Source organism: Nanorana parkeri, unplaced genomic scaffold (genome assembly GCF_000935625.1).
Source record: "Nanorana parkeri isolate BGI_ZX_2015 unplaced genomic scaffold, ASM93562v1 scaffold541, whole genome shotgun sequence".
NCBI lineage: Eukaryota > Metazoa > Chordata > Amphibia > Anura > Dicroglossidae > Nanorana > Nanorana parkeri.
Genome location: NW_017306809.1, coordinates 38621 through 60607, shown reverse-complemented (window position 1 = coordinate 60607; position 21987 = coordinate 38621). Strand labels below are relative to the sequence as shown.

The 21987-nt window shown below is 40.2% G+C and overlaps 1 protein-coding gene across 1 annotated transcript in view; it reads right to left on the bottom strand.

The window, feature by feature from the left end:
* LOC108791303 (probable guanine nucleotide exchange factor MCF2L2) overlaps nucleotides 1–21987 on the bottom strand; it is a gene marked incomplete at its 5' end in the record, with an annotated part of 45805 nt that overhangs the window by 1380 nt on the left and 22438 nt on the right. Inside the window, 2 exons of the mRNA XM_018561746.1 lie at nucleotides 658–764; nucleotides 19142–19319. Of these exons, the coding sequence (XP_018417248.1) occupies nucleotides 658–764; nucleotides 19142–19319 (285 nt within the window). The remainder of the gene's footprint in view (nucleotides 1–657; nucleotides 765–19141; nucleotides 19320–21987) is intronic.

The window sequence follows — 21987 nt, the reverse complement described above, 5'->3', positions numbered from 1 at the left end:
GGCGGCACACCTCGATGACATTCCACTCGCCCCCATGCAATTTTCACTCGCCAATTGCGAGGGGGCTAGCGGAAATATTGAGGCCTGTTCTATTGTAATAATTTTTAAGTAAGAAGTGTATGATGTCTTTAGAGATCTTGGTGTCCTGAATTGCTGTATGCCACACAATGCCCCACTACATATGTACTATTTCCACCTAAATAAGCTCACATTTGTAGAGCAAGGAAAAAGACCAGTAAAAAGCAGCATGTATTTGTATTTAAAGGTCTTTTCTTATTACTTTATATTATTTAATTATGTGGATGCTATACATTTGTCATCTACAGCTTATAAATTATTCTGTAGAATACTTATGTGAGTAATATGTAATATAAAAACCTATAATGCCTGTTAATAGAATCAATGGCATAACAAGTTATGAGAAGTACAGTTGCAGCATTAAAACCAAGTATAAAAGTGTTTTCTTTCTACCCTTAAAGACGTTGGTGAGGAATGAAGATCTCAGACTTGGCCTGTGTTGCAGGCTGCAAGCTTAGACCAGGATGGAAACAAGGGTTAGGGCAAAAAAGCCACATGCAGCACTCAGGGCTGCCAGTTGGTCTTCAATATTTAAAAACTCCCAAGCTGAACTGTATAGAATACAAAGTATCACTTTACCTTTATTCCACCTTTTGTCTTCTTATTGTTCCTTTTTCTGGCCAGATCAGCTTCAGAGAGTGATTTTGGAGGGGCACAGGGGACATCTGGTGCTCTTCGTGTTGTGGCTGAAAATTACATTTATGTTAAAGTCTATTTTGTTTTCGATAAAACAAAGCAAATATATGTGTGTATTTTTATGTAATTTTCAACAAGGAAATATACCTAGTTGCCCAGAATTGTACATAAACCTATTCTATCATATGAAACTGTATTTTGTAAGTTTCTCCCAAAGGTAACAGAATTATTGTTCTTATTATACAGGATTTATAGAGCACCAACAGTTTGCGCAGTGCTTTACAATATAAGGAAGACATTACAGTTACAATACAAGTCAAGACAAGATGGTAAGGAGGGCCCTGCCTGTGAGAGCTCACAATTTAAAAGGGAGGGGCAAGTGATACAAGAGGTGGTAGTTGTGTGGGAATGAATTGTTTGAGTGCAATGGTTAGGTTGAGGTGGGATAGGCTCCACTGAATTGGCTTTAGCTGTTCACTTGATTCCAAGCTTTTATTCTTTATTATTTAACAATAATGCCCAGTGCTTGTGCTCTTTAATGACCTTAAAACAGATAGAGTTCATGGAAGAAATGGAAAAGAAAAAAGAACTCCAATTAAAGCATATCTAAACCCAAAAACAAAACTTGAATATGCATCTTACTAATCCTTAAGGCCTTGTTCACACCAAATGCAGAGCAGATCTGGTCAGGTTTCTGCACACGCACGCTAGTCTTTTAGATGCGTTTTTGATGCGTTTTTGGATTTAAAAAAAGATATATATACAGTATATATATTTTTGTTTAACATGGGCTTTCGGTGCATTCCAGGCATTTTCATGTGTTTTTGATGCGTTTGCAGATCCAGAGTAGGTAAAATAGGGCCTGCTGCAGTTTTTTTAACCTGCTCTGGACCTGCACGCTGCGATGTGAACTGGAGCTAAAAATACCATTGGAATACATTGGACACAGTTTTGATCCGGTCTGCACCTGCTCTGCACCTGCTCTGCACTTGGTGTGAACTAGCCCTAAGGCCACGTTCCCACGCATTAGTTTTTCTGTGTTTGCTGTGTATCCCCATTGATTGCAGTGGGTTCCTGGATGCGCAACAAATGTAAGAAAGTAGTGCATGTAGCAAACCCCACTGCATGCGTTTCATTGTTCATGCGCATTTAACAACTGTGCTTTTAACTAGTAATTATATCACAAGCACATTTGACGTTTTTGATGCAGTCTGTGAACGCATGTGAAAGCATGTGGTTTTTCCAGAGTTTGGTGCGCGTTCATGGAACGGGAAGGTGTGAACAGAGGTCTAAATGTAGTGGTTGCATTGGCTTTTTTTAGGCTTTTTTCACTTTATTTTCACCTGGTGATCCAGCCAGTAAATATACACTTTATACAGTATATTGCTAAGTTGCAATATATTTTAAAAAATTATGTTTTTTGGGTTTAGATACACTTTAGGTCAAGAGCCTGACAACACTGAAAATTAACCTTGAGTGCCATTTTATTTGTAGAACTGTTTTTTTTTTAAATATCCCATTAAGCAACCTAGTAAAAGAAGTCAATGTCACCCATTAAGCTTGCAAATCACTAACGCCTACCAATGACATGAATACCTGCACAGTAAAACAATAATCAATAAAAAGCATAAAGGTAGTTAGTGTACTAAATGATTCACTGCCGAAACATAGATAAAAAAAGGTCATGTGATTAATTAAATGCCAAACTCCAAACATAACAAGAGTCACAAGATTGTACTAGTGAACTTTATATGCATTTTATAAAAGGTAATTCAATCAAAATCCATGTCCAAATCCGTATAGATATAAATAATTATCATGGTTAATTATAAACCTAAGCATGAGTGATAGATTATCTCCAGATCTAGACATTCATTGGAGTTCAATCCAGGCAACAAATGAAAGGAATTTGTAAGTGCAAAGCAATTGCGGAAGCATCACAACTGTTCATCTAATGTTTTCTTGTTTATCCCTTTCTCATTTTTAAATTCTTTATTTGTGCATATACAAGAAAAGGTGTACAACATGTTCCGCCAAGGTAACAGAACAGTATAGGACGTATGAGATCCCTCACAGATATCTGCCGGTAATCAGATGGAGATTACACCAAATTGTAAAATGAAAACAATTAGGCAAAAGATCTGAGCATTCACAAGATGCCAAGTGTGTAGTTGACTCTAACAGCCAATGAAGTTAGACTGGCTGATCCTATATGGGCAAACTCCTGTCTTTAACTGCTTGAAGACCAGGGGGTCTATTCACTAAGCTGCCAAGGGCAGCCGAGTGAATGACCGACCTGAAGTGAAGTGAGCCGAACACTGTTCGGCTATTCACTTCAGGCTGGTACGGCTGATTTCAGCCGTACATCGGCTGAAATCAGCCGTACATCGGCTTGCTTCGCGTGGCTTCAGGTCGGCCGAACATGCTCAGCATGTTCGGCCAACCTGAAAAAATGTTTTTTTTACATTATGTTAAGAAACATTTATTATTGCCCAGTTTTTCGGTAAAATATAGAAGACCAGGTCACGTCGGGTAAATAGACACCAAACATGTCAAGCTTTAAAATTGCGCGCACCCGCGAACTCGTAGAAAATGAAGAATTCTCACCGTGTATTATTTTTCACAGCTCTGTCCCCTAACTCCACAGTATATGTTGCTTTTTATCCCATGCTTCTGTGTTAAGTAAAAACAAAGATACAGGGCCTAAAAGTCCACTCCTTTTCATATAGATAATTATTCATAATGCATGTTTTATGCTATGTATATCTTTCATGCTTTTCATTCTATTTTCTGTGTGAACTACATATGGACAGTTCCTCTTCTGAAAAAGCTTCTAAAACATGTACCAACACATTACAATCCAATGAATGGTTAGTTGAGGTATTGCAGATTTCCTATGTTCCACAATGTTGTGCAGAGAGTAAAATGCATTATAGCATAAAATGAAAACACATTAAAGCAGTGGTGGCGTGACTCTGCGGTATAGCAGAGCTCCTGAATTATTCTTCCATTCATCTCCACAGCAGACTAATTACTGAGGACTATCAGTCCATTGATGTCTTTACCTTTGCTTCTTTTGTGATTATAAGTTATTGTACACCTATTTCTACCAATAAAAAGGATTATTGCACCAGGACAGGCGCCCGGTGTTGTCTTATGTTTTCATGCAGTGTTCAGGATCCCTCACCTGTAACGGGGCAGCCGTACTGGATTTTAAGAAGTTGTTTGGGCCACAGGAGGGTTACTTTTGGCACTGGTCAGTGCTTTTTTGGAACATTAAAGCGACTGACTTAACTCTGCTAACAGCAGACATTTTCTGAACCAATAATTATGGCCTGGTAAACCATGAAACTGGACTAGGACAGCACAGTTTTTGTTTTTTTTTTCAATTTTGGTTTTATGGAGCTTCTTAGAGGAACAATCTAATGTTTTTGTGTCAATTTGAAAATCAATGCTTCATTTTTTAAACGAGATATATTTTATATATTAAGAATTAATACCTGGTAAGACAACTCAACTGTATTTTTACACCTCCTATTTCGAGTCTTATCCACCCACAAACTTCCTTGTTATTTGTACATTTTGTACTTGTTGTACCTGTTTACAAGTACCGTGTACTTGCTTTATGTAACATTTAATACCAATAAAAATGTATTATTTAAAAAAAAAAAGAATTAATACAGTTGAACCCATAATACTTTGTTCTTTCAGTCTGTCTTCCCCTAATTAAAACTCTGTACAGAGCCCTACTGGGCAGAAAAGAGGAATAAGTTACTCCTCTTACTCATTCATCCATAGCCCAAGCTTCAGTTATTAGCTTTTCCAACAAAGCAGTTAATATAACAGTGGTAAATGTTAAAAAGGAATCCAAATCACTACTTGCTGGCTGGATATTGTAAATATGAAATATTTATATGCACTATTTCATATTAAATTTTTATGTTTACTATTTCTATCCAATATTTCATATTTGCTTGACCATTTTTTTATTTGTACTTCTGAACATAAAAAAATACAAATACACTATACATTATCTTTTACCTCACCAGCTTACTTTACTCATTAGGTCATTTTACTGATGCATAAAGCACAAAAGGGTGAATTCAGTAGTACGCATGCTTTTTTTTAAAAAGGAGAACTATGGGGCAATGGTTTTCTTTAATAGTTCTTCTTTGGGTCATGGGAGGACATATATTGCGGTGACTGACAGTCAATGCTCTCTGCAGGGAGATGATGGGGAAATGAGCAGATCAGAGGTATGTTTTCGCTCACTTCCCAATCAATAGAACTGACCTGTGACAGTTTTAATGTCACATTTTGGTTCTAACTATAGGGATGAGTGTAATTCATAGTTCTCCTTTAATGGTATAAAGATATGTCATCTACACAACAGAGTTCAAGAAAGTTTGCATTTTATTACCCTGAGCGTTTATTCCCCTGAGTGTTTCAGGAACATGCAGGACCCCGACATGAAGGCATATCCGATATTTACATTTTATTCATTAGTATTTAGTTTATTTCATTATGTTCACTATTTTTATGATAGTTTTCTCATGAAAAATTTTCATATCACTAAAATAAATACTGCATAGGTATGGGATTTGTTTTTTCATGAAAGGAACCTGAATTTCTCACAAACATGTATTGAAATTCTGACCTCACATGGCTCCTTTTTCTCACAATTATCTCTGGGCTAGTGATTTTCTAAGGAGTAAAAACAGTGTGAATTGACCCAAAGCGATTTATACTTTTTTATATCCCGTGTGGATAACATCTTGAACTTTTGATCAGTATATTCTATCAAGTTATGAGGTCACATTGCAAACTCAGCTGTGTTTTCTATAAACAGTCCAAAACTAGTGTAAATATGTGCAGCTGGTTTCATAAAATAAATATTGATATGTTTATGAACTGTTTCTATAACATTTATAAATAAAAATAAACATCTATCTATAAAATTTGTCCTTAACTGATAATAATATCTGCTTCTGTAAAATTCCACCACACTACCACCAGTCTATGAAGTAATGTCTCTCACTATATGTAATACTTGGAAGAAGCTGGTTAGTGTAAGTCCACGGTTCTCAACTATTGTATATTTAGTCTACGGGAGCCTTTCTCAACCTCGGTCCCTTCTGGCTTCCTCAGAGGTGCATCAAAATGTTTGCACAGCTCCATGCCTTTCCATTGCGCAGACGGGCCAGCCACCAACACTATGTAAAGAAATTACGCAAATCCTCCATCCAAAGGGCTTCTGATGTGAAGGAGTGAAATCGATTTTTTTTTGTGGACCAGAACCATGTAAAGAAATTAAGTTAACCCTCCATGCAGAGGGTTTCTGATGTGGAGGTAATTCCATTTTATTTGTGGGTTCCCCCATAAAATCCTTTACATTTTAGACTGAGGTGCCTCAAGATTCTGCATATTTTGAAAAGGGTGCCGTGACTGAAAAAAGGTTGAGAAATGCTGATTCAATGTTGATTCATTATAATAGTTAAGATTTTTAGAATAAATTATACATAAAGCCGATAGATGTATGAATATTATGTAGTGATGTAAAAATATAAGGGACTGTCTGAAAATATATATACTAATGTATACCAGTAATAGATGTACTCACACCAAACAGTAGCTGAGATTAAGTTACCATTTCACAGTGCTATCATGGGCATTTTTATGTGATGACCAGTTGTTAATTAATTTACTGGTTACCAAGGTTAGAAAAACTTCTCTGGTTTGATCTGGCCTCCCTCCACACCTTTGCAATGCAGAATGTTGCACTGTTAGGTGCGCTTTAGTGCTATTATTATTTATGGCACCCCACCGCACCTGGCCATTGCATGTGCGTTGTATCGCATCACGTCGCATGTTAACCTATTACCATGCGATGCAATGCAATTTTAAAAAAGGTACATGCGCTTTTTTAGTGTGATTTAGCTGCAGTAGGCATCCCATTCAACTAAATGGACTGCCAACTGCACACCCTGCAGCACCTCTGCAATGTCGCAGAGGTGTGAACAAGGGTGTAATGATATGTTCCATTTCGCCTTAAAACACTCTGTCCTAAATGGGTAAAGTGACAGAAGTCTTTGTAAGATACATCGAGAGAACATTCTGACTTTAGCTCAGCAGCAACATTTCTTAGGTAGCACTCAGAAACCTAAACAGTTCATAGAACGATTGTGCTAAAATGGTGCTTCCTGACATTTATGCCAGATTAGACACATCAGTACAAAATGAATAACTATATTCCACTAATATTGCAGTAACAGGCAACAGCGAAAGTGTTAGTAATGTTTTTGTCTACCTAAAAGTGTATTTCCATTTTTTCAGCCAAATTGGGATAACACCTACTTTATATTTGTTACATGTTCCCATTTACATTGCACAAGTTAGGGGGAAAAAAAGCTACTTAAATTTTTAAGTAGGCCTGGGGAAATTAACGATTAAATACCAGATTAATCATTAACATTTTTGATCAATTAAAATTATTTTGATCAATAATGAAAACACTCACCTCTCTGCCGCCTTCCGGGTCTTCCGGGAGTCCCGTTGGAGATCCGGTGACGTCACGGACATTGACGTCACCGGACTACCCCCCCCTTCCCCAAGTGGCTACGTCGGCTAACGAAGGTCAGGGGCAGGAATCCGGTGACATCGATGTCCGTGATATCACCGGACTCCTCCCCCTTCCTTTCGTTAGCCGACGGAGCCACTTGGGCCGGTGATCTGTCGACACTTATCGAGTTCTGCGACCGCCTGACTTCTGGTTTCGTTACAACTAACAGGTTTGCCCAAGAAACTTGTTCTGCACAAGCGCCAGCCAAGGCATTGACCTATACACATACAGCACAGCAATGAAGTAATAAAATGAACTAGGATCACACTAATCCAGCACGTTATTATTCTGAGTTGCCCAACTCAAGCGGCGGCCATATTGAGGGGGGCACGTGAGATTAATAGCGTGCTGGATTAGTGTGATCCTAGTTCATTTTATTACTTCATTGCTGTGCTGTATGTGTATAGGCCAATATAGTTGGATCTGTATGTGCGTTATAATTAATAGAAATTAATCAATTACATTTTTTTCCGATTAATCGAACACCAACATTTTAATCAGTAACAGCTCTATTTTTAAGTGCTTTTAACTTTCTTAAAAATCCTACCTAGCTTCCCCCCTATGTAATGTTAAGAAGGGGGTGTGGGAAGTTATGTTTGCTCTAATTAACCCTGTCTGTACTGTGCTAGCAGATTTCATCTTTCTTTAGAGTGACATTAAAGTAAAAAAATGTTTCCCTCCCACCAATGTTAACGTTAGCACTTCTTCTTTCCTGATGTTTTCATCTGTCCCTCCAGCGGTGCGGCGGCTCTCCGATCCAGCGCTGACTCCTCTGTCCTTGCTGGCACTTCCGATCCCGCAGTGTATGCATGCGGGTGCACGCGTCCATAGACTTACCAATAGTCTCTGCTCGTCTCCCGATAAAAAATCCGAACTGTGCATGTGCTCGCCCCAGGATGCTTTGTGGCCACCCGAGCAGTTTCGGATTCTCGGACGGGAGCGCGTGGCGAAAACGGGGTAAGTTTAAACCGCTGTTAAAGCGAGTTTTTTTTTTCCAAACTTTTTGCCTATATCTACTGCTTGCTAGTGAGGAGAAGGAGAACTATGAGGTGAGTGCTTTTCACTCACCTCATAGTTCTAGCCGACCTGTGACAATGAGACTGTCACAGGTCGGCTCAGTAGATCGGGAGGTGAGCGAACACATACCGGCGTTCGCTCACCTCTCGATCCTGTTACTGCTCTCTGCCGTGACAGGGGAGGGGCTGGATTCCCCCCTCCCTGCTCCGATCCGCCAGCGCTGACTGGCGGAACGGACAGGGGAGGGGGCGGGTACAGCTGGCTCTGCCTCTAGATAGGCAGAGCCAGCTGTCAGTCACGCAGCTGGGCGGATCCCGGCACAATTGTCGGGATCCGCTTCAGCTGCGGCGTCTCAGTATACCGCGAGCAGCAGCTCGCAGTATACTGCAGCATCTCAGTATACCGTGAGCTACAGCTCGCGGTATACTGAGCCTAGGGTGACGGGAGGACGCTAGTTTATGTCCTCCCGTTACCCTAAGGAGAACTATGGGGAAAAGCCTTAACCCCATAGTTCTCCTTTAAAGGGATTTTTTTTTATGTAGTGAGTGTTTACAAGAACATCTCACTCTAGTTAAGAACATAATAATCATAAACTGCTTTGGAATATGCAAGGTAATCACAATAATATATTTGCCTGTAAGCATAACCCAGTGGCAATATGATTAAAATTTAACTTCAGACTTTGGAACTATCATAATTCTAAAATAGAAGCCATCAAAGTATCAGGCAAATTTAGATGCCAAGAATGAGCTTTATGTGCAGTTAATGGAGCAGTGAAAAGGAATCGTGCGGATTGCATTGTACCAGTTTGATTTAATCGCTTTTAGCAAAAATCAGATCTTAAAGTGTATTTCCAGCTTGTCAGGTTTGTTTGCATAATTAACCCCGACCATGCTGTGCTGGCAGATTTAATTATCATTTGTAAGCTAGATGAGCAGGACTGTCTGTCCTAACAAAGGGTTAAAGACCTCAAGGCATTTTATGCTAAGCACTGGTATCTATTCTAACCACAAGAAGCTGCCTGTAGGATACTATGTATAAACCTGCTCCAAACAACTAGCTACAAAGTTGAGAAATATTTTTTACAATTATTTTTCCATATGCTATGCAAATAGTAACACATAACATACATTTAGTGTGGGGGTTCTTGAGTTCCATTTTAAAATGTGGGTTATTGTAATATCCTTTAACTGATGAAAGCAAAAGCTAAATGACTGGCAGTTTTAAAATATAGAAGGAAATGAACAAATGTTATGTGGTATTCTTGGGTAAGAAGCAACCAAATGTAATTTTACTCATCTAAGCCTTTTCATAAAGTGGACCTCTACCCCCTTTCACTCGAAATCCCATTAGCATGCAGCTTACATTCATTAGTTAAGCATTTTTTGCTTTTACTTCCAATGATGGTTTTTCCACTTCCTGGTCAAGTGAGGCACTTGTGATGTAGCCCTGCTCTTACATATGCATTGTGGGAAAGCTACATCACCAGTGCCTCCCTGGAAATCTCATCTCTAAACCTCAAAGTACCATGAGATCTCGGAAGAAAGATATTTTTGCCCCGGAGATGATGCGCCACAAGTTCCAGGAGGCAGACCCAGAGTTCCAGGAAGTAAAAGGAAATGGATAATGACTTTTAAATCTTGCCAGGTCCTGGTATATTTAGCAAAATTCCAATAAACTTAAGCTTCTTCATTCTCTTGTTTGCTTTGCTTGTTGGGAGGACTCATTAATTTAGAAGAACTCAAGGTTTTTTTTTATCAAATGAACCCTTGCAGTGCTCGTTTTGGTCTACGGGTGAAAATAAAGAAGATATACTCACCTGATCCGTGGTCCTGCGGCAGTGGCTGCTCACCTCTCTGCCCCTCAACTTCGGCTGTGGTATGTCCCTCAGCATCCTCACATCTAACGGACCTGCATTTGCTGTGATGACATAATGGGTCCTTAAGACTACTGCTGGACCCCAGGGGACAAGAGGCTGTGGGCACTGGTCTAGCAGCCAGACAGGACCAAGGGTCAGGTGAGTATATTTTCTTTATGTTTGTCCTTAGACCAAAACGAGCAGGGTTGACTGGAAAATATCCTGAAGTTCTTCTTTAAAGATGTGTGCAAACTGTAACAAGGTTTCTACTTTGTCTATTTCTCTGTGCATGTCTATACATCTTTATAATAAGTCCTAGGGGGTTATTCACAAAAGGATGAAGAGTTTGGAGAAGACAGGAGAAGTGAACAATCTAGGACAACATAGCTGATTTGGAAAAATTCTCCAATTCAGCTCACTTTCCAGTTCAGCTATGTTGCCTTCTACAAACTCTTCACCCTTTTGTGAATAACCCTGTTAGTGTCAAGCAAGACAAACAATAGAATGAAACCGTTCTTAATTCTTAATAGATAATTCTTGCAGAACCAATTACACTTTACTTTGCTTAGGTCACATCAGTAAAAGATGAATTTTGATTAGTTGCTGTTGGTTATGGCATTGCATATTTAGCAAACAAGAATTTGGGGTCTATTCACTAAGCTGCAGAAGGATCTACATTCCTATTGGCTATTTCAATTTGCAATAGCCAATAGCAAACTAGCTATTGCACCCGCCCACTGCTGCTGTCAATCAGCAGAGGAGACCTGAAGTTCTCTATTAGGTCCCATCTTTTTTTATTCTGATGGCAGCAGAACCGCCCGGCCAATAGAAAACAGTTGGGCATAGCTAGCTGTCACTGTTAGCTCCGCCCAATCGTTTTCTATATTATTTTTTACTACTTTTGTAACTGTTTTTCCATTCTGCTCTGTACCACAGAGGTACCGAGCAGAACAGCCGAGCCGAATGGTCGGTTGTTCTGTGGGCTGCCTACGGCAGCTTAGTGAATAGACCCCTTAGAAATGATTTAATTAATAAGGCCATGAATGTCAGATTTGAACATATATGAAAAGGCTTAAGGCTGAAGCAGGAAAGGCCTACAATGCACTGAAAACAAATAATGAGATAATCTTTGAAACTCATGAGAAAGGGATTTTGGAACATCTAGCAGGGACGTGCGGTCAGGGGAGATAGGTGAGGCAGAGCCTCTCCTAGTATTATGGAGGCAAAAGCTGTCAGCTTCACGTTTAAAACTTACAGCTTTTTCTCCATTCAGACTGGCTTCTAACAGGTTACAGAACGGGGAAAGCCTCCCTGCTGTGTAACCTGTCATGGACGGAGCGCTGCCTGTTAATTACTGGTGGCGCTTCATCTGGCTATTGAAAGCTAGGTTGCACAGCAGCGGGCTTCCCCAATGCGTATGTAACCTAACATATTGAAGCCAGAGCTGTAACAGCCTCTACTCCATGTTAGAGGCTTGAGCTCTTTGTAAGTTTGGACCATTGGTCGTCCAAGCTATCCAATCAAAAAAAAAACACTGAGGACATCGTTCTCGATGCCTCACCAGTGACAAGCAAGTCCTCTTCCACACAGCTCGGTGATCGGGTTGGGGGCGGGGTGGGGTGCAACTGAGGCAGGGCGGGGTAGAGATGGGCAGGGCGTGCAGGAGGAAATGCCTTACCTAGCGAGGACTACTGCACATCACTGACATCTAGTAGCGGGACATTTGGAGATGTGGATAAAAATAGCATATTTCTTCATATGTCTTCCAATGCTTTATGAACACAACAAAATATAAAATCAATGAATGCCTTGCAATGTATTAAATTCTTCTAGTGGTTTTGTACAAGCAGATATCAGACAGTGAGGATGATTTACTAAACACAAATAGGATGTTCACTTTGCAAAGGAATTTGCACTTTGCAGGAGAAATTTCCACTTAGTTTAGTGGATGAGGTGAAGCTCTACTGACTTCTATCATCCAATCAAATGTAAGCACAAATACTGTATTTTTTTTCCTTGCACATGATTGAGTATTCTTTGCAAAGTGAAATTTTACCACATTCACTAAGCTAAGGAAAACTTCCCTTGCAAAGTGCACAGCATATCTGCCTTTAGTAAATCAGCCCGTATATTAAAACTTCTGTGCAGTGTCTATTATATCTGTGGTGGGAAAGAAAACAATCGTGCATCAATGGATATATTCTGAACCACCTTCTTTAACTCTCTTGCCAAGTAAGTCGGTGTTTGTATTTCAAAACAACTGTACTGAGACAATGCTCAGTAAGCACACTCAAAACGTTTTTCGATGTATGGGAATCATTTATTGACTCTCTGCCGACTACTGTATTACAAAATGAAAACGTATGCGATCTTTCTGACACCGTGGTACCCTAAGAGGATGCTCTACATTGATCCCCGATAAATGTAGCTAAATAGAAGGAGAGGGTTTTTCTTTTGAGGTCGATCGATGCAAAAAAAAAAAAAAGCAATTTTTCTTTATATTTGTTCTCCTTAATTTCTTTACTGTATTTATTTGTGAGGAATGTAGGTATATGTCCTGTGTTTATATTTTAGATGTTATTTTTGTTAATATGTGTTGGTTTTTATATTGCTGGTGGTCTTTAATAAAAAGAATAAAGGTTAAAAAAACTTCTGTGCAGTGAGATGATTGTTTAGCATCTTGAATTAGCACTATCTACTTAAATGAATTCAGTGGCCTCAGGTTCTCAAACAGCAAAAAAATATCCAATAGACCATTTCTTAAAATACTGTATATTTTCCCTGTTAACATGGTCTACACTCACGGAAAGTATGACAGATTGTTGTTGTAAAATGAAAGCACCTGTTGGAATTATTTGCTGACCAAACATGTAAAGATTATGATACAGGATGCTAGAATTATCTTAAGCTTTAAAATGGTCCCACCTATGACCAGCACGAAAAATGAGCTTTGGTGATAGTTGTGGGCTTTCTCTGCCTTCCCAAGCATAAAGCTATCAGACAAGCAGTGACTAAGTAATCTATATTGTTTCCAACTAGCTGAGAACGTTCCTAGTGTTTGCAAATGTCCATGTGTTAGATGATGAATAAACACACAGTGGCTGGGTGCGGCCGTCAGAGCAAGTTTATGCTTTATAAAAAGCTTGTCAAATGTGGGGGAAATTAAATAGTAATTGACAGCAGCTTTGTGCGGTCTAACACAGCATAGAAGTGCCTGACATATGTTATAGTATGTGGAATTAATCATTTAAACAAAAGCACGGAGGAAGCCAATCCAGGTCACAAAAAGGTATGCGATTGTATTTTATTTCTGCGAATAAAATATTGACTGAGGCTCTCATTGGCCTGGGCAGTTGAAAGCCAGTAGCTGGGGGTGTATCTGGGAGTGTAGTGGACATAGTTCATTTTTGTTTTTCACTGACGTATTATGCAATGACCACTGCAGGATGACTGTTGCTGAGCAAAATTACATAGTAACATAGTAGGTAAGGTTGAATAAAGACACAGGTCCATCTTGTGTGTCTGTGCATGTATATACTTGGCTCTAGTAGTTCCCATATCCCTGTATATTTAAATACTCAAGAAACTAATCTAAATGTTTCTTGAATGTATCTATGCTACCAGCAGATACTACTGACTGTGGAAGAGAATTCCAAATTTTTACTACTCGCACAGTAAAAAAAAAACCCTGCGAAGTCTCAGATTAAGCCTCCTCTCTTCTAATCTCTTGCTGTTTCCTCATGTCATTAGTATAGTTCTTGGTGCAAACCAGTGGCGTCACAAGAGGGGTGCGGCCCGCACTTGGGTGACACCACTGGAGGGGTGACACCAAAATGACTGACAGTCATTTTGGAGTCACCCCCTTTGAAAAGTCGGGCACCCGGTTGGCATACCTTATCCTGCCGGGTGATGTCCCCTCCTCTCTCTGCTGGCATCCATCACCAAGATGGCCACCCGCAGGTAACAGCGGTGCCACGCATGACGTCATCACGCGCATACGCGATGACATCACTGCGGGGTGTCACCCGGTAGCCTCCGCTGCAAACTTCCTATTCCAAATATTGTTGTACCCATTTATGATTTTGAAAATTGCAATTAGGTCCCCCCTCAAGCGCCTCTTTGCTAAGGAGAACAAATTTAATTTCTTAATGCGATCTTCGTAGCTCAGGCCTTCTATCCCCTTTATTAATTTTGTACCCCTTCTCTGAACTCTCTCAAGTTCAAGAATATCTTTCCTGAGAGTTCGTGACAAAAACTGAACCGCATATTCAAGATGAGGCCGAACCAGTGATTTATAAAGTGGTAACATTACATTATGTTTTTATCCCTTGCCAAAAGTCCTTTTTTAATGTAGGATAATATCCTGTCTGCTGTGCTGGCCGCTGCTTGGCACTGCATGCTATTGCCAAATTTGTGATCTATGAGCACCCCCAGGTCTTTCTCCATCTTTGACTTCCCCAGTGGTGCACCCCCTAGGTCAGGGGTAGCCAAACTCCGGCCCTCCAGCTGTGGTGGAACTACAAATCCCATGAGGCATTGCAAGATTCTCACAGCCACAGACATGACTCCCAGAGAGAGATGCATCATGGGATTTGTAGTTTCACCACAGCTGGAGGACCGGAGTTTGGCTACCCCTGCCCTAGATAGTAGTTTACACACATGTTCTTTGCTCCCATGTGCATAACCTTACATTTTTCGATATTAAATTGCATCTGCCATCTTGCAGCCCACTCCTCAATTTTATCTTTGAAGTGAGTTTATGTCTTCTTGAGAATTTACTGCCCTACACAGATTTGTACCATTCTCTATTTCGTTTATGAATAACATAAACAGGATCGGTCCCAAGACTGTAGATCCATTAGGCACCATTATGCATTGGCCATTACTGACCAAAGTCACTTAAGTTCTAAGTGACTATACCAGTGGCGTAACAATCGCCATAGCGACCAAGGCGGCTGCTATGGGGCCTGGCCAGGGCATCCCTCTGATGCCGTGTGGGCCGCCTGGGTCGCTATGGCATGTAAGGGTGCTGACTGTCACTAACACAGCTCAGCAGCGGCGTTTCCCCTCACAACCGCTGCGGAGCTGTGTCAGTGACAGCCAGCAGCTACGGCAGAAGAGGCCAGCGTTCGCAGTGAAGGAGGAGGCGGGGCCCGCCTAAGAGCAACCTCGCATCCTCTTACATCCCTGGCCAGCGACCTAAGAGCAGGTGGGGCCAGTGATGTAAGAGGAGGTGGGGCCCGTCGATAGAAGAAGAGGCGGGCCCGGGGACGGAAGAGGAGGCATGGCCCGGCGCCCACGGAGGCGGACAGCGCTGACAGGTAAGAGGTGTGCAGCCCATCTGAGACCCTGCAGAGCCCACTATTGAGAGTCTATGGTGGGCTCTGCAGAGTCACTCTCAGGTGGGCTGTTTGGTATATCATGAATAACTAAATGTGCCGAGCTAAGACAATGATCAGATATAAAGAGTAAAAAAAAAATTAAAAAACAGTGACTCAAACAAATGTCAGTGTTTGGTATATCAGGTGGGCTCTGCCAGTGGCATAACTAGCAATCACAGGGCCCAATACAAAATTTTGCTATGGGGCCCTGTGATTTCTAGTTACGCCCCTGGACTATACCCAATTATTTATTCTCCCAGAACTGGCTGCAGTTTAATTATAAGCTATATAAAAAGAAACTGCACAGTTTATTGTAAATAGGTAGAAAATTACATATTTGAGAAGAGTGCACATGCTAAGCATGAATACAGTATAGGTATTTATTTTCTTTTGTGACTAATATTATGGGCATTTTCTTTCTTTTACAAGAAATTTAGCATAGCTTTGCTGTAAGGTGTGCACCCTAAGGTGGATCCTGGAAGCAGTCTTCTCCATATTTCTGGATTCTAAGAAATGTTCACCCCCTCTGTGGAATATCAGATAAATTGGAAGAGCCTCTGGTGGGAAACCAGAGAGCAGTGTGATATATTTAAATAAATGGGATTAGGCAAGGCATTCTGCTTTTACTTTGCCTGGCTATTTAGTTTGTTTGGGGCATATATTGGGGCATTTGTAATTGATCAATTTTCCATTACCTTCCATAACACCTGCCAGTATCTGCATGGAAATACAAACAGACTGTAAATTAAAAGGTATAGTACTGGGTCAGACTGATATTTCCTAGGACTGAACTTCCCCATGGATATCATTGACATAAATTAATTGTATGTAGCACTTGTCTAAAACCCATTTGTTGTATCTGTGGTCATTTCTAGGGTGTGTGCGGTCTGGAGTGAATAGCTCATTACCATACTGTGCCACCTTAAATTTGATCTCAGAGTAATTCATGCGGCTGGTGGACTCTATCATTAAAGTGACTCTCTCATTAGAAAAGGTATGGGGCCTACCACTGCTGACTTCTACTTTGAAAATCTTAGTTCCCTGGCTATCATGCTGATCCTTTGGCTTCAGTGCTTTCCAAGTCTGGAACAAATGCAGTGACAAGGAATTCTGAAATTTTTCTGATGTGTATTTAGAATAGCATGCTCCAGGTCTGTGACTCGATAGTATTAAAGCCAGGCACAGCCAGTTAACTAGAATTCTCAAAAACATGTCCAACAATGGCAGCTCATGTAATGTACTTTTCTCATGACTAAGTCATTTTAACATCCAAGCTCTTGTAGCCTACGCTTGATCAACAATTATTCAATAAGTCAGTCAACAATTGTGTTGTGTTGGTAAATACTACTTATTTACATGCTCAGTCTTGTTTTCTTTTTATTCCTAGCTTGAACCGTAACTGGCTGGACAGGTCAATTGGTAATTTCTAAACTGACTATGAAGAGAAAACCTTAGTTTAAAGAGAAATTAGCAAATCAGACCACTAGGTTTACGAGCTGTGCAGATTGGCCTGGATATTTACAAATACTTTCTGATGAGCCAAATATGAACCAGGCAAAGCAGTATTATCCCCTTGCCTCTTGTATCGGAGTACTAAATTGTGTTTGCCATCAACAGAACCGGGTAATGTACAGTTAAATGAAACCTGAAGAAAAGAGACATGTGCTATCTCAAAAGCTTGCATATAGAATCTGCTCCATTAACTCAAAAAGTATAATTTCACTTCTTTTGAAGTTCTGCTCAGCAACTCTTAGCACTGCTCTTGCATTCCAGAAACCCAGCTTGGTTCTCCTTTGATCAATCTACTTTGGTTCTCCCAAACCTCCTATTATATCCAGCCAGTGTTATCTCGGTTGTTTCTTGGGTCATTCACAAAAGGGTGAAGAGTTTGGAGAAGGCAGGAGAAGTGAACAATCTAGGACAACATAGCTGAACTGGAAAGTGAGACGTTTTCCAAATCAGCTATTTCAGCCTACATTGTTCACTTCTCCTGCTTTCTCCAAATCCTTCACCCTTTTGTGAATAACCCTGGATCTCAGCCTTTACTACTATACTCTGTTCAGGGTATCATGTGTCTGGCTACACATAATGGGCAACAATCATTGTCTTGATAATGGGCATAATGGGCAACAATCATTGTCTTGACAATCATTGTCTGTGATGATTTTGCTGTTCTTAATTTAGGTACAACTACCAAGCATCTACTCCTAATTTAAACAGCTTTTGTGCTGAACATAATTTTCAGTGTATGTAGGCCTCAATAACAATGGTTTCTAGCATATGGAAAAAAAACAGTTCTGCCAGATTTCTGAAAGCTCACTATTACTTGTTATTCCATCTTACACCCAAATAGTAAAATTATTGCATAATGAATTAGCAGAATTAAACAGGAGGGTGTAAATGGAAATAAAACCCTATACTGACAAGCACATCTACTTGTGATGGGAGTAATACCATAATATATACTGCAGGGTAATAAAAGCTAAGTGAACAATTGTAGTAACGCATGTAATGCATCCTCAATCTGTTCAGGTTTTAACAGGTATACCTTGTACAAAGTACAAAGTTCAGTCTATTTCAAACAAAATATCAATACTGAAACAATTTGCTTCCTTATGACCAAGCAGGTAATGTAACTTCCTGTTTTTCCATTCACCAGTCCAGTAAATAATTGCAAGAATGCTTTGATAGTTGATGACAAATATTTTTTTTTTTTTTTTTTTAACGGTGTAGTTAATATTAACTGATGTACTTGTACCTGAATGGTAAGAAATTCTTAATAGCTAACATCCCATCTTGGAATTCTTTCCCATCAGCACTCCAGCAATACTAACATCCCTTTCAACATTCTATTCTCCAGGTTCTGGAGAAACACCTAAAAGGTGGTCTATTCTACATCATCCCCTGCCCCTTTTATAACACTGTTTAATTAGATACAAATAATACCTTCCAACAGTAAACAAAATCCATTCGGTGCTTACTAAGAGAGATTCAATTTTGGACAATTGATGACACCTTCAAGAACTAGCCCTTTGTGATATGTTTGAAATGGTAGGCATATACTGTATATATTATTCAACAGAAAATGGAGAAGGTTTTACTCAACAGCCCACTTCATCTCATTTTAAAAATATGGACCCGTCTGCGCATCACTAGTGATCCTAATTAGTTCTGGTTTGACGTTGACTTTGATTTCACATTCTCAAACAATTCATCCCCACACAGCTACCTCCTCATGTATCATTTCCCCCTCCTCTTTCAGATTGTAAGCCCTCAGGGGCAGGGCCCTCCTTACCATCCTGTCTTGAATTGTATTGTAATTGTAATGTCTTCCTTACATTGTAAAGCGCTGCGCAAACTGTTGGTGCTATATAAATACTATGTAATAATAATAATAATAATAATTTCCACAATCTTAATTATTCAGTAGCCTTTTTCAGTTATCTATTAGCTGAGTATTAGTACAACAGAAAATCTCGTTTACTTTTTCCTGTGTAGGAAGATGCATGGATTAAGATGTTATGGATCAATATGGGACAACTAACATCTTACCTAGAGACGTTGGCCTCGGTGTCTTAGGAGATGCCCTCTTTGGTGAAGACTCGGGATGTGGAGCTACGGGTTGTACAGGTCTAGTTTGTTTGGCTGCTAGTTTTTTTAAGCTTGCTTGTCTCTTTTCAAACATTTCCTGAACATCAGCCAACTTCTGTAGTACTTTCTGAACATTTGTCTGGAGAAGGAACAAGTAAAAAAAAATCAATCATTATTAAAAAATAAACAAAAACACAACAGTTACACTATTTTTTAAAATGTAGTGAACAACAATGATTCCTTTATCCTGTATATTCATATACATCAGCAACAACAGCATGCAGACTTGTACAAGCACAATGTTAAAGGTGGACATCAGGCAAACAGTAAAAACATATGCTTGATATACATATGTGTGAGATCATTTAAATGCAAAATATTTATATGTCTGTTCATCTAGTCCTCAGGTTTACACAGCCATTTAGCAGAGGCAAATTGGTGACTTCTTTTACAACAGTTAAAGTTAACTAGGGTTTTTCTTTTACATTTTTGTTTATGGAGGCCAAACTTACTTCGTTCTCTAGTGGTATCCAAACTGCTAGCCCCACCCCCCGTATTGGTGCCTCTATCAGCTAGCCAGCTACTGTGGAGGCACCCGTGCATGCACGCTCACGGCTGTTGCCCACACCTAGCTGTGTGTGTCTATAGACACACACAGCGTGTGGCCGGCCACGCCCCCACCCTTGTAGTCACAGAAGCAGCTTATGGCTCCTCTGCCCTTAGTACCCCCCCAAACAACCAGCAGGTTTGGGGAACCCCGAGTATCTTCCTGGTTGCGGCAGAGGATACAAGTGGCTACAGGCAAGTGGGGGAGGGGACGAGCGTTTTACAAATGTATGGGGTGTTTGACTTAATGCAAATAATTAATTAAGGTAGAAAACACCCAGCCTTTATTACTACTTCAAAGAGACACTTTCATCTTGCCCATGCATTGCAAAGTAACTGTCTCTGCAAAGGGCTGCACAGGAGTAAGAAGCAGCATGTGGGCACTGGCAAGGTAAGAATAAAGGGGGATTAGGGGGGCACCTTTGCAGGGACACTGAAACTTTGCCCTGCATAGGCCCCTTAACAGTATCTCTAAGCAGTACAGCTAAATCACCTCTCTACCCCAGCCTGTGATTGGACAGCAAAGAAGCAGCAAAAGACTGATGAAATGATCTCTTTTACATGTCCTACTTTAGTATCAGTAAATGTGCTTGCATCGGAGCTTGACTGACTCCTTGTGGTGCCTATCCTATTCCCAGCCTGAATTCTACTGTACAATGGATAACACATTCTTTACATGTAATAATTTACATTTGGCATTTAACTGCATTAGTTTGTGCTTTCATATCTGCCTGGAGTTCACAATTAAGGTTGTTTTGATTGCTTAGTGCCACTCAGGGCTGGTGCAGACCTAGGCGATCCAGTACGTGCGTCCTGAGACTGTTCGATCGTGTGGAGTTGCATACAGAGGTTGCCGCACCGCCCCATTGATTCCAATGGGGTTACATCCACGCAGCAATTAAAGAAAGAAGGTACATATACCTTTTTTCTGCCTGTGCGATCGTGTTCGATTGCACAGGCAGAATCGCGGCGGGAAAGCGCGCAATCTGCCCGGTGCGACTCGGGTGCCATTAGAAAATAATGCCACCGCCAGCGTGAAGCTGTGAATATTCTTGATGCTAAACAATGTTCTTATGTTATTTCCTGTACCACTGTCTCATATCATCAAAGAACATTTCTTTGTATGGAGGTAACGTAGTTAATCAAAGTTCAAGTCAAAGCTGTAAAAGTTTAAACAGTTATTAATTTCTAATAAAATGGACTGATATAACTTACCAACTCTATTACTTATCTACAGCATATGTGCCTACAGCAGGAGAGATACAAGGATTATATCTACTTAGGTCACCACTGCCTAGCGGTTTATCTATCTATCTATCTATCTATCTATCTATCTATCTATCTATCTATCTATCTATCTATCTGTGACGCAATGGATTGAAGGGATTTAGACTATGCACATGTTCATCCCTCTTATTACAACAGTTTGGGTGCACTTTAGACCATGCACATGTGTATCTCTAGTATTACAAAAGTTTGGGTGCACTTTACAGTAAACCTTTCATGAGAGAAATAGGGGACTGCCATTGCTGATCTCCTTTGTTCATGCCAATTGCCTGGCTGTTATTCAGACCCACGGGCTTAAGGGCCTTTCTAAATCACCCAATAACAAGGGAACAATATTGCAGATCCTAAAGGTGCTCATACACCTATCGATTTTCATTCTGAAATCATCAGAGAATGGTCTTTTGAACGATAATCGATCAGTTGATGGGACACTAACAATTTTAATTACTGTACTGGCCGAATTTCCTCAATCGGTCAGGCTAGAAACGTACGAAAATCGATGGATTAGTGGCGTTTTTGTACGAAAAAAACTGCAGCAAGAACACATGCGCAAACGAAAATCCGTTCTGTCAATCGACGAAATACGGTCAATTAGTATTGCTAACGAATGATTATCAAAATCGACTTTGGTCTGTGCATGATGGGCTATTTGAGCTAGAAAAAGGGTTCTGGCAGCAACGAAAATTTCCGAACGAAAATCGATAGGTGTATGGCCAGCTTTAATGTCAGAGCCCATACCTGTTCTAGGCCAGTGAATCAAAGTACTGAAACAAGAGTGTCACTACCAAACAGCTAACATTTTTCAGCAAAGGTTAGCAAAAACAGGGATCAGCAATAAGAGCTAATCTGTTGTGCTGTAGTGCTTGTGTGCTAACATGGAACATGCTAAAAGGAGGAGAGAGCAGAGTCAGAGT